We start from the raw sequence: 14,114 nt of genomic DNA on the forward strand, positions 1-14,114 counted from the left end.
TAATGATACTGAGTCTAGTTTATTTGCTCAGTGTACCATATCCTGTACTCAGACAATGTAACAGTGTTCAGATCAGCTATATTAATCCGTTCTAAAAGTAATGTTTACTGTGTAATTGCACTTTTTTATATTTCACATGTAATTTCTGTATAATAGCACTACTAATAAAAATAACTCATATTTAAGCCCTTGTGCTAACTGCTAAGTGCTAACATGTCATCTCAGGAACTGTTTAAATAAACTTTGTCTGCATTGTTGTTAAAATAATATCTTAAGCAAATACACAATACAAGCAATTAACCGTCTCTATACAGACGACAATACTGTAGAGGGGAAGAAGAAGCATTTAAATTCCCTCCGCCATCATTTGTTTGGCTGTTGTGCCACTTTGGGGCAAACTGCTGCTGTGTAATAAAGGTTTGTCCGTGAGTTTTAAAATACCTTTCTCATGTTTTAATTATAATCTTAAACAAAAAAATGATGAAACTAATAAACAGACGTGTAGCCTAATGTTAATTTGAATAGTAAAACTTGATATTTAGCAAATCGACAGCACCAAAAACAAGCAAACTGTAATACATTGGGCACATATTCTGCAAAATAAATAATGAAACCCATGGACTTTTTGGATTAATTAAAAAGAAATTTGCTGCACTACAAAACTGATCATCGCTTAAAGTGAATATTTAATAAGTTGATAAATTTGACCTGTGGATATTTAATGTTGCTCTAATTATCCATAAACTCAAATAAATCACTGCTAGAACATGAGGCTGTTTTCAAACTGCAGATTAAAATGAGACCTGGTTTTGACCAGAATTCACTTTGCAAACATGGAGGGTACCAGTGCTTATTAGTCTCTGTCATAGACAATAAATTGGTGTTAAATTGGAATTTTGCTTTTTGAACTGTGACATAAAACTGATGCCTGAATCTGGCTGTAGATAAAATCGTTCTGAACAAAAACAAGATTTTGTCTTCTTGAACTGGGTGTAAAACTGATTTAGTTTTCATTTTTTAAACAGAGCTTAAAGGTTATTTTCAGCTCCAAGGATGTCATGTGACCTTCTCCTGCACTTTTTGAGTAAATAAAGCTTGGAAATGCTGGAAACAATAACAATTTCAACACTGTCATATTGCTCTGAGGCCCTGAAAGTTAAAAATAATCAGAATATAAATGTCAAATTTCAGATGACTTTATTAAATAAACTAAAACTGTTATACAAAAAAGAATGAGCTGATTTTCAGGGAGTTGGGTTGGAGGCACTGATTTGTTCTCCTTGGTAGGCTGTGCAGTTAATCTGGCTGATGTTACCTTTAGCTTTGATTCATAAGAACGCAGACTACAAACCATACTCACTAACTGGAGCTTTGAATCCTGACAAAGTGCCTTTATGTAGCCGGAAATGTTATATTAGGATTATCTGACTACCCTGTGAAGGTTAGTTATATGTTAACAAGCTGCTGTGTTGTTGCTGCTGTGTTAACTTACAGAAATACAGGAACCTAAAACTGATATTTGTTTGTATTTTAGTGATAAAATGCTGAACATGTAGGCATTTCGAGTATCAGAGTCCCAAAGCTTTCTCATTCTTGGTGTTGATGCCCCATGTATTATTGCCAGTGTTATGAACTTTGGTCTGCAGAGAGCAAGGCTCATGTTTTTGGTTTGACAGCTTATTAAAAATATATTTTTTATCTTGCTGGTAGACCGTCCCGCTGCACAGAAGCATTTACACATTTATCAGTTTTTGCGAGGAGGAGGCACCTTCACGCAAAACAAAGCTAAGAGAGAGCCATTAGATGTTTTTCCTCCCCAGGTGTGGGACCTAATTATGCTCCATCGCTATGCCCAAGCTGTAATGTGGAGGGATGACATGAGAAGGCGTGCAAACTTTGGCACAGATTTGGCCAAAAAGCAAGAGCTTGTTGTGTTTCCATGTTGCTTTTTGTGCTTCATTGCCATCGGTCACATCTGTTTGTTTCTTCCTCTGCTCACATATAGTGTGTTTTAATACGGATGAATTCACATTAAGCTGATCTCATCCACATACTTTTCCTGTTTCTGCTGTTAGTTAGTGAAAAGACTATGAAAAGTGACACAAATGTGGCCTATTAAGACTTCATTGTTAACAAGCCATATGTTGCCACTCTGCACTGCTAAAATCCTGATTTTATAACCACGAGGTCCTCCGACAAAATCACTATACACATAAATTTAAAAAAAAATAAGATGAAAACAACAGCTGTCTTGTGATTTTGGTCACATTTACATGTAAAATGATCCCACAAAGAGCACGGTCTCCTTCACATCTATATCTGCTGCCCTGCGGTCGAATGCGTGCTGTGTGCCGCCTCTCGTCTCTGTTTGATTTAAAACTCCAAACAGTCTGTTTAGAACAACAATGAAAACCTTGAAAACGAATGAATATTGGAGCTTTAAACTGAATCCTTTGACTGGTTGGTTTGGGATCAACTGCAGCTGTTTAACAGAGAGTCACAGCAACTGAGAAGGACCCTGTTTTGGTATGACTGTGCAGAAATGTCCCAGACTTGGAGGGCTTTGCCGAGGATGAGCGGTTCCTTTCTTTAGGGGTCAGACTGATACAACAGCACCTCAACCTTTTGTTCCAGCTTTGCTAAAACGCTGTGGGCTGTTTATTGTCTATTTTCTGTTTCACTTTGGCTATTCTGCCTCTGTTTCTACCGCTATCTCTTTCATCCCTCTGTTTTTCCCTCTCACCATGTCACACCATCTTCTTTCCTTCCCATTGTTTGTCAGCTGGCATGCTGAGTGCTGTCAGCCTATCACGGATACTCGCTGTTTATTCATCTTTATCTCTAAAAACAGGAAAACCCTTCAGTTTTTTATCCTGTTGTGTGCAATCTGTCCTCGCTTTCATATCACCGAGCATGGCGCGTTTAACAGGGCAGTGGCTCTGCTATTGCGAATGTGCCGGTTTTATCAATGGGTCTTTATTTGACCCGAGCTTCAGTTATGCAAAAACCTTGTCGTTGGGTGACTAATGTTCTATTTTTTTCCCCCGGTTTATTTTTTGTTTCATTATTTTTCTGTGTCTCCTAGGAAACATTAAGAACACAGAGCCGTTGGATTCAAAGCGGCAGCGCGTTCACACCTTCTGGGTGACAGCCTTCGACTGTGGAAAGAACCGCGCTCAGGCTGACGCTCAGGTTGTTGTCACGGTCAAGCCGTCCTGCAAACCCGGCTGGATCGGTAATTTTTCACACGCACTTCTCTTTTTGTGATCCCAGAACAAGGCCGATGGGACTTTACACATACGTGCGCTTTAGTTGTTTAATCTTTTCCTTTTTTTGTGGTGATGGGGGGGATGAAACTTTCACTTTGATTTAGAAAGTGTGTGGGCTGCCACTTGGATGAATCACCTTTGCATGTTTAGATCAAAAGAACTGTGTTTTAAAGAGGTGGTGTTGAATCTTAGTAATATCAAGGGAAGGTAACTGCATAATTAAACTGTGACAGTATATTTTTAGATCACACATACCACTACAGCAATGTTATGTGATTTTTCAGACAGTAGATTTCCTGTTTAAAAGAGGAGGTCCACAGAGGAGGTTCATGGATGTAGTGAAGGAGGACATTAGGGAGAGATAGGCTGTATAATTTTAACACACCTTCCCCTTTTTAGCATGCTGGAGTCGGTCAGCTTTGACATCTTTTAAAGATAAAGGTAGTTGACTCCAAAGCAGTTTTCAGTCATGAACAGTGGGAAAAACTGGAGGCTCAAGTTGGGATATTGTCTGAGGTTGCCTTCTCTCACATGTATCACACAGCAGGGGAATGTTTGCGTCAGATTTGTTCTCACTATCGTGGTTTAGCCGAGACATGACGCCCACTCCCTCGCTGGGAAATCACTCCACAAATTACCCGTGGTAAATCTCACATGGCCGCAATCAGACACCAGGCAGACTTTGTGCTAGGGGAGCTCGGTGGTTCGAGACCATTTAATGTCCGAGTCGTCTGCGTTTGATGTTAAAGGAGTGTAGAAAAGGTCTGAAGGGCTCAGATGTTAAAGGTGAAGCGGGTATTGATACTTTTTTTTTTCTTCAGGATGGACCAAGCGTGTGGAGTACACCCCTGGGTCAGGCAGCATCCCTCTGTTCCCCAGCCTGCATTTGGAGACCTGTGAAGAGACCGTGTGGAACATCCAGGCCACCGTAGAGCTCCAGACCGGCCACATCGGGAAAGGCTGTGACAGAGACAGCTACTCCGACAGATCTGTGCGACGTCTGTGTGGTGGGTTCAGGTTTATGACTGGAAACATGTTAACCTTTTGACGTCAGAGCCTTTATTCGTATCGCCTCTCTTTTTTTGTATCAGGTGCTGTCAGGGGTGAAGTCGACCTGCTCCCACCTCCGTCTCCTGCCGCTAACTGGACTTCAGCGCTGCCCACTCTCCCGTCTTCTGACTCATCTCTGATCTTCTCCTTCAACGGCTCCAACCACGTCGCTGTCGTGCCCGACTCGGTTGTGTCCGCGCTATCCGGCGACCACTTCACCCTCCAGCTGTGGATGCGCAGAGGTGGTGCCAACATCCAGCCTGCAACCACGCAAACCAGAGGAAGTCGCAAGGAGGAGGAGACTATTGTCTGCAGCACCGTCAGGAATGGTAAGCTCTGTCCCTCGCACATTAATTTAGCCTTTCGGACTGCGAGTGATGTTGTGGTTATAAACGGTTTTGCTTCTTCACTTTTCTATCCACTCCTCAGTCATCTAAACCCTTAGAGGGTACCATTTTACCACGTGAGCTTCGGGGAAAATCATGCCCTGAAAAAAAACTGTTTAAAGCTACTATCAAGGTGCTCTTGAGAGAGGCACTTAACCTCCAGCTGCTCTGCTTGTGCAGCCAAGTGGAAAACAGAAGAAGAGTAAAACACTGTAATTGTGCCAGGAACAATATTATGGGTAATGTGAATATTTTCAGCATTGTATGGGTGCAGTTTTCAGCAAGCTTTCCTTTTTGATAAAATTCACAGGTGAGAAAAACACGGTGGAGTTTCAGATTGAATGTAAACTCACGTTGTGCCTCTGCACCAGCAGCAGGAGCTGGCTGGTGCTTTCTCTTTTCACCTCGTCCGCCTGTCCGTGTGTCCCACTCTCGTGAGCGTGATGTCTTAGCAGTGTTTGAGGGAATTTGGCACAAAAATTCACTTTGACTCAAGGATGAAATTATAAAATTTTTTGTCTGTTGTTAAAGACCAAGTTCAATAAATGTGTTTGTGTTTTACTCAAGAATTAATATGCTAATTATTGTATACAGTTAGATCCATAATAGGTTGGACAAAGACACTCTGTACATTTGTGACAAATAAAGTGAAGACTTTCAGCTTAAATTCAAGGGGTTTAACAAAAGTATTACATTAACTCTTTACAGCTTCTTTACACACAGTGCCCTGTTTTCAGAGGCTCTAAAATCATTGGATAATTGACTGATGAGCTGTTTCACGGCTAGGTGAGGCCTGTTTGCCTGTAACTTCATAATAAATGAAGCAGACATAATGTCTGAAGTTGATTCAAAGCATTTAACTTGTATTTTATAGCTTTTTACTGTATTTTTAAATATAAGATGCAAAAAGACATATCAGTACAAGGAAGGGAGGCCATCACCGGGCTGAAAAGCCAAAATAAATCAGAGAGATTAAATAAACCTTAGGAGTGATGAAATCGACAATTTGACACGTTATTAAATACTAAGGCTTGAAAGACCACAGAAGCCAATGAAAGTGGATGATGACAGTATTTTTTTTCATGGTTAAGAAGAACAACCAAGCCATGAAAACTCTCAAAGAGGTATCTGTATCAGTGTCAAGGTCTACAACCAAGAGAAACCTTCATGAATGTAAATACAAGCTGCAAACCACTGGTAAAAGAACGAGAAGGCCAGGTGAGACTTTCCCAGAAAACATGTAAAAGAGCCTGAAAAGAATCTCGTTGGCCAGATTACATCAAGATGAAATTGTAGCAGAATGACGGTAAAACAGCTCATGAGCTGAAGCATCATCTATTAAACATGGTGGAGGCGATGTTACGGCCTGAGCATCCGTGGCAGCTAGTGGAATCGTGCAGCTAGTGTTTATTGATGATGTGACCACAGATAGAGGTAGCTGGATGAATTATCAAGTGTACACGCTCTGTTTAGATTCAGACTGCAAAACTAATCAGACAGCACTTCACAGTGCAAATGGATAATGACCCAAAGCAAACTGCAAAAGCAACTTAAGAGTTTCTCAAAGCAAAGAAATGTTATATTCATCAATGACCAATTTATTGAAGAATATCAATGAGTTGATATTCTTCATCAGAGCATGTTTTTCATTTACTGATGTCACCTAATACTGTGCAGGAGGCAGGTTTTGGACCCAGTATAAAGGACTCGAGAGGCAGACGTGAACTCTAAAAGCTTTTCAGAATCACAAAATGTGATATCACAAAAGGACCAGGAGGAAGACGCGGACAATTTAAACACAAGGCAATTAGGTTAAGGGTAAACAAATGGGAGACACAGCAGGAACAAATCAGGGATAACGAAACACGGGAAGTAAAGCTAGACACAGGGCACGGGAGACCAAGGACTAACAAAATAAAACGGGAAAATACTACACACCGAATCGCAGAGGAAAACTCGACAAAGCACAGGGAACACAGACGAGGCCGATAAATAAAACAAGACGGGACAGAAAACAACTTTAAATGAGAACAGAACCCAAGAACAAAGGGCTAAACACTGAGGAATTATAACTAACTCGACACAAAGGGATACAAGACAAAACACAGAGGCTGGATTAGACCAGACACAGGAACAATATAAACAATATAAACGGAAACCAAGAACAGAATTAGATGCGAAACCTTAACCTGGGAACATCAATACGGAGAAACAAATCAGGAAATGATCTAAAAAAGACACAAAACTCAAAAGTTTGATTCTTAGACCCAGAGACTGTAACAACTGAAGGCAAAAGGCAGAAAGACCCACAAACAGCAGCAACCAAATCTGGCCGAACATCTCAAGGGAGGAAATGCAAAATTTAGTGATGTCCATGGGTTCTAGACTGCAAAGGATTTTCATCCAACAACACTTAATGCAAATTCTTGCAAAATCCCTTTAATTAAAGCTGGAAGTCTGCACTTTAATCATATCTTAATTGATTTAAAATCCACAGTGCAGAGGGAAACCTACAAAAACTGGATATTTGACCAACAAATGATTGACCCAACTGTAAATCTTCTGTGCTACCATGTTGAGGATGTGCATAAAGCATCCATGTTTTTGAATGTAGCTTATTTGCCGTCACATCCGTATTTTGAAGCACCGTCTACTGTCAGAATCACTGGCCGCTCCACCGGCTGGCGAATCCACACCACAGCAAACCAGTAATTCTTCCCATTTCTTCTTTATTCTCCCAAAGAAACGCTGGATAATTTTAAGAAGTTCTGACAGGCCTGCGCCAATTATCTTCTGTTTTTCTGCTCTCCTGCTCCACAGATGACTCCTTCTCCCATTACTCCCTCTCCGTCCACGGCTGCCGCCTCTCCCTCTTCTACTGGCCCGACGTCTCAGCCGCTCGCCCCGTCAAGTTCTTGTGGAAACTGGAGCAGGTAACTGAAGGAAGGTGCAACGCTCAGCTTCGATGCTGTCGGTTGCACAGTTTCTTCTGTATCTCAAGCTCGAAATTAAGCTGAAATTGAAGAAAATTCTGTTGTTACTTTTTATGTCTGTGCCATGTCAAACATCTGAACCGTCCCTCGTCAGAAATTCAGCTATTTTACAGATGAGAATATACGCACAGCGAGTGAAATGACAACCCTATTGTTTATCTAGATAAAAGGCTTCTCCCGGGCTTTCTCTAACGAGATCATTTAAATGTTTCATGCATGAAGAGGATCTGTGCGTCATCCGTATTTACAAAATCAATTTCTGTTCGGACTATTTTGTGCAGTTCGTTCCCAGTAAAAAGGAAATGGAACAAAATGGAACTCATTTTCTGTTCTGATCACACTGCATCTTCTGCCATTTTCAGCACCGTGGTGAAACACGCAGTCTCGGCCAGGCACATGAAGATGTTTGTGTCGCTGCACGAACCTTTTATGTATCACAACATACTTCTCGGCTCTAAATCTATATCTTTCATCATAAACCTACCCGTGAGGTTAAAAGTCCAGCATGCATCAGAATACATGAATACAAGTAGCGAGGTCTTTCGGCACACCTGTATACCTGGATGCATGTGAGGGTTGCGGTTTGGTGTACGTGGTGGAGGGTGATCGGGGTTTGTTTTGACGGAAGCCACCAGTCTCAGACAGATTGAAGTCACATGGATTAAAGGATGCTGAGCTGATACAGAGAAGATTTGTTAAATCCCCCTGTCTGGACCTCAATATCTTATTACCCTGTCTTTCTTTCCTACTCCCTCTGCCTTTATAATTCCCCTGTCATTTGTGTGCTGTATTCCTTCAGGTTTCACATCACTGATAAAGAAAGTTTATCACAGCAAATGTCTGCAGGAATTCACACATGGTGGAAAGTATATTTATAAATATATATAAATACTCAAGTACTAGAATCATTTGGATTATAATTTTGACTTGCAGCTTACAAAAGGAAATGTCTTGTCAGGGGGACTTGTCACTTGATTGGACCGTCAAAAGTTCCAAAAGCAAATTTCACCTCAAAACTTTGACTTGAATTTTAAAAAGTATTCAATAAGTGGCAAAAACAGCCACAAAGGGAAAGAAAATTTGTATAGTCGGATTTCATTAACTCATTTCCTACCAACGTGGCAACCTCCAAGGCTTAAAAATATAGAACCAACCCAAAACCCCCAGAAGAAACAGCAGTTCCTCAAGTGCCGTGACTCCAAACACGAGTCACACCACACAGACTCCATGTTAGCATGCCCAACTTCACCTTACAGCTTTAAAAACCTTCATAGCTTGTACAGAAGGGAATTTCTTTATAACTTTTGTACTAAATCATGACTTAAAATGAGGGTCGAGGTTGCTGCAGCTGCAGCTGGTAGCTGCTAAGCCTCACCCTGAACTGGACCTCCCTGCTGTTTTTGTGTTGTTGGTGTCTTTTGAAGCATTATTTAATAGAATTAACTGACGAGTGTTACGTCTTGTTGTGTAATTATTTATAATAACAGACAATTCAAGATGTCCATGCTCCTGGTTTTGGTCAGTGAGGTTTTATTAGTCTGTTATTTAGCGCTAAATAGCAGGTATATGTGTCTGTGTATTAAACCCATGCAGTCTATGGATCTGGTTCAAACTTACCACTCCACCGTCTCATCCAAATGTGGTTCCTTCTTATCCAAGAAAACCAACACAACACCAGCACTAAAGTTTTAGAAAGGGCCTCTCAAACCGTTTGTGATGTCATAGCGGGGTGCACCCATCTTTTTATACAGTCTATGATATTACAGGTAAAGCTGGATGTGGACCAGACATTTAGGTTAACTAAAGTTAAAATAAAAACTTAAAGCGAAAACTAAACTAAACTAAAAGTATAGAAAAAATGTCCTTAGTTTTGGTATTTGTTGTATTGGAAGAATTTGTTATCAGAAACTGCAGTTTCGGATGTCTCCAAGCCTGCGAGTCAGCTGCTTTCAATGATTAATGTTTGTGTTGTAATATCTGTACTGATTTTCCTAAATCTTACCTCTGGCATTTCTTATAAATAACATCATAAATAATAAAGACTAAAACCAACGCAGAAACTAATAAAAATCTAAACTAAAGCTAAACTGAAATAAGCAAACACACTCTGGAAACTAATTTAAACTGTCCAAAAGAAATAAAAATAAAAATGAATAAGAACATAAAAACTATAATAACTCCGGTTCTTTCCCCATTTTGTGACCCTGAACGATGCCAAGCTTTTTGTTCAGAACCACTGAGCTAAACTGTACAAATTATTAGTATTACTTTATTTTTATTAGTTAAAACTGTTTCCTGAACCAGCTACAACAATAATAGGAGACAATTTTATCTTCAGAGTGTTGTTTCACATACATTTTAATGCTAATACCTGGACGAAGCTGTTTGATGAGAGGAGAAGTCATGCAAACTCTGCAGGGTTGTAGGGCTTCACAGTGTTTTTCCATGGCTGTAGTTGTACTTTTACTTAAATATAGAGTCCACCCAGATAATGCACTCATGCTGACTCCATGTTATCTCCTTCCAACAGGTGTGTGACAGCGAGTGGCATCATCTTTCACTCAGCGTCCAGTTCCCATCAGTGACCCTTTACGTGGATGGAGTGACCTTTGACCCCGCCCTCATCCACGACAACGGAGCCATCCCGAACCCCGCCCCGCGTCAGCGCATGTTCATCGGTGCCTGCTGGGGTGAGACTAACATGCTGCGCGTTTCATCCAAGCTCAAAGAAAAGCTTTACTTCCTGTCTGAAAGCTGCGAGCAGCAGTTTGAATCCTCGTTTCCGTTTCTCCATCCCTGAAATGTCGTTTAAACCCAACATCAGCAGAGACAGCAGGATGCAATTTCTGGCAAGTTACGAGTCCTCGTGAGACATCTCGAGACAGGCCTCTGAGACGTTTCACGCCGCGCCGTTTCTCCCCTTGATTTCACTCAGTTATAATTCAGTTGATGCATCTTGTCTTTGAGGGCTAATAATATAACTGACTTATCAATTATTCAGGGCAGCAGAACAACACGAAGGCCAGACAGCTATCAGCCACTTACACCCGAGCCGCTGGTTAAAATGGGAAGCTCTGGCTGCCAATTAGCAGTGAAAAACACACACACGGTAACTCCGTTTCCTGCGTGGCAGCAGCTGCTGCCGGATAATGAGGAGATGCTGCAATTTTTGAAGATTGTCAACAGTTTTCTTGCTGCCTGTGTTTTTTATTCTCCCTGTCAATCTCTGGTACCCTCAGATTTCCTCTCGCTTGCTCTTCAAGCCCCTCTCGACTGAAAAGTATTTCTCGGAGCGCCTCATTGTTTTCTGTTTTTCTCTTCCCCCTCTCTCTCCCCGCTGCACCGCTTTCCCTGCAGAGCCTGAGGAGAAGCAGAAGGAGATACTAAACAACACCATCCCAGAGGGTAAAGACTCAGGTGACCTCCTTGTTTCACACTGTTGTCAGCGTGATGGTGTGCAGTCTGCCATTTTGCTGTGTCATTGCTGGTGCAGTTGAAGTTTCATGGGATGATGTTATGTGTGTTCACACCTTAGTGAAGTATGTTGGCAGTTACCATGGCCTGTTGTCTGGGGTGACGGTGCGTCCTGGCAGCGTGGAGCCTCACAGCGTGGTCGAGTGCCTGTACGCATGCAGGGAGGGGCTGGACTTTGGCGACCTGGAGACTTTGGGCTCTGGCATGAAGGTAACAGCTAAGGGAGCTCTAGGCTGCCAGATCACACACCTCCAGTTATTCCCCTCTGTGAAAGTCACTTAATATCCACATTTCAAACACATCTCTTCTACAGCATGCCGCGCTTTATTCTCCAAATCTTTTTTGGCTGATGCAGTGATGGCTGAGGTTGTTTGTGGTTCATGGTTTCTTTATATGCAGTGCAGCTGGGATATGACAGAGATACTGCATAGAAATATACAACATTATCTTTGAAAGTACAAATTGTATAGCAGTACAATAAACTGTAAAAAAAAATTCCTTAAATGTGGAAGATGAATCTTAATTTTTCAATAAAAAACAAATACTGCATCGTTCTTGTAAGTTTTTAGACCTACGTTTAAAAAAAATAAAAATAGCGATAAAATATAATTCAGCTCTTTTTCAGCTTCTGAAGTCCTGAAATCCTTGCAGACTTAAAGTGTCTCATATAAAAATCCCAAATGTTCACTTATTGAGGAAAACATCTGGACTTTGACCATTTACAGAAAAAACACATCAGTTTATCCATCTTTACAACATTCCTTGTGTTTGGGACAGCGTGGCATTGGAGTGGTTAGCAATGTCGCCTCATAGTGAGAAGGTTTCTGGTTCAACCCTCAGTTGGAGCCTCACTGTTTGACACTTGGTTTTGTCCAACCTTCTCCCACAGTCCAAAGACATGTTAATTAGTCATTCTAAACGAATATATGTTTAGGCTGTGCTTTAAGTGCTCATTAAGTCCAGAATAATACTGTATAAATTCAAGCGTGTTACGTCATGTTTTATAATTCACACTTGTGTGCTTAGTTTGTTTAAAAGTTTGGTTTTTTTTGCTTGGTTGAAGACACAGGTGTAGCATCATCACAGCTCACCTGAGCAATGCTCCGACACTTTTTTGCTGTTTAAAGACAAAATGAAACAAAACAATAAGAATTGAAACAATGTATTTGCTGTTTGGATAATCCATACTGATTTTTAAGCTTTAGTAGCTCCATTCATCACCAAGCATTTGTGATGCGAGAGCAGATAAATGTTCAATAACTGCCCAAAGTTATGATTTTGACCTAAAGTAGGGGTGGGGAAATAATTTCCCCAAGAGGCCACGTGGGAAACTATTAATATTATGGAGAAAAATTCCACCTTAAATGCTATGGTCTTTGCGTTTAAAGCAGAATTGTGAATTCAGTCATTTTCTTCTCTATTCTGTAGCTTTAAAGACTTTAAAAGCAGCAACATGTCCTTTAATTAATTAGGAGGATGCTAGGGATAAGGTAAGATGGAGGTAGATGATGTGCTGTGGCGACACCGAAGGGAGCAGCTGAAAGATGTAGAAGAAAAACATACTTGGCACCAGGTCCATTGATATTTGTGTAGTCATAGTTGATGTATGTCAACCATAGGAACAGTAGCTACTTAACTCTACAAACAAGCCACTGCTCAACCATACACATGTGCATGTTGTTTGCTTTGATTCTGAAAGCAGAGCTTACAGCAAAGATCTGAGTGTGATTTTTGTCCTCTAGAATATATTTGCACTTAGTTGCATAAGTAATTGGACAATGACACTTTTCCTTTGTAACTTTGCCTCTGCACACCACTACATTGTGTTTAAATCAAACAATCAGCATGTGATTGAAGTGCAGACTTTCACTTTTAAATCAAGTGGTTTAACAAAAGAACTGCATTAGTTTAGGAATTACAGCCATTATTGTCTAAAGTCTAAAGGGATGCTGATGCAAGTGAAGGAGGCACCAGATACTTATGGACATGCCTCTCTGCATGCCATTGTGACTTTTTTCATCATAATATTTCCAACCATGAATTTTTCTATTTCTCCTGCAACCTTTCATATTATTTACAGGAACCTGACCACTGATGTTGCAAGGATAATGGAAAGTGTAGTACCATTTCTGACCCCTGAAAATGGTTTTGTTTTGTTTTTTGTTACATTATACGTTTTGACTTCGTTGTAATTTTCCACTTGACATCCCTACATTGTTTTACAGTGAATATTTACTGCTGCAGAAGCACTGAGGCAGATACTTAATGCCCAAAATGATGATAAAAACAGCTTAACTACTGGACACGAGTCGGGCTCACTCCTTTTTGTATGAAAACTGCTGAAAACAATCATTGACATTATGATGAAAAAGTGTTCCTTTATCAAATCAATGGTCGGATGATGGTCATAAATGTGCCCACCCTGTCATTCTAGTGAGTAAAATAGACTTGTTGTTTAAGGGTTAACATGAACGGTCCATACCTGCCAAGACTTTGATGTAAATTAATATGAGCGTCCTTCTCTTTTGACCCTCCAGGTTCACGTGAACCCCAGCCAGTCTGTGTTAGTGCTGGAAGGAGACGACATCGAGAGCTTTAACCGTGCAGTGCAGCAGGTCACATACAGAAACTCTCTACGCTTCGCCACCCCTGGCGTTCGTCCGCTCAAGCTTACCACCTCCCTCAGGTACAAAAACACAAAGATGAGTGTGCATGAACCTCAGTAATATTACATGTAAGACTGAGTTATAAAGACGTGCTGGTTTCACATCCCTGGGCCAGAATGTAATTTAAATGCAAGGATGCAATCAGGAACCTCCTACAAGACAAATTTGCTATCTGACTACATTCATGTCCTTTGAGTGGAAACAAAACATTCGTGCTATTTAAACAGAATTTAAGAAAAGCAGGAAACAAAGAGGGGCAGTGAAAGATGACGAAGG

At 40.8% G+C, this 14,114-nt stretch overlaps 1 protein-coding gene across 2 annotated transcripts in view; it reads left to right on the top strand.

Annotated features, from left to right (window-relative positions):
* clstn3 (calsyntenin 3) overlaps positions 1-14,114 on the top strand; it is a 30,726-nt gene that overhangs the window by 7,262 nt on the left and 9,350 nt on the right. Inside the window, exons 6-13 of one of the 2 annotated variants that reach the window (XM_013274641.3) lie at positions 3,086-3,235; positions 4,091-4,276; positions 4,361-4,648; positions 7,526-7,638; positions 10,229-10,388; positions 11,056-11,115; positions 11,234-11,382; positions 13,710-13,858. In XM_013274641.3, the coding sequence (XP_013130095.1) occupies positions 3,086-3,235; positions 4,091-4,276; positions 4,361-4,648; positions 7,526-7,638; positions 10,229-10,388; positions 11,056-11,115; positions 11,234-11,382; positions 13,710-13,858 (1,255 nt within the window). The remainder of the gene's footprint in view (positions 1-3,085; positions 3,236-4,090; positions 4,277-4,360; positions 4,649-7,525; positions 7,639-10,228; positions 10,389-11,055; positions 11,116-11,233; positions 11,383-13,709; positions 13,859-14,114) is intronic. The other variant, XM_013274642.3, reaches the window with a different exon arrangement.

This window comes from Oreochromis niloticus, linkage group LG11 (assembly GCF_001858045.2).
Source record: "Oreochromis niloticus isolate F11D_XX linkage group LG11, O_niloticus_UMD_NMBU, whole genome shotgun sequence".
Classification (NCBI taxonomy): domain Eukaryota; kingdom Metazoa; phylum Chordata; class Actinopteri; order Cichliformes; family Cichlidae; genus Oreochromis; species Oreochromis niloticus.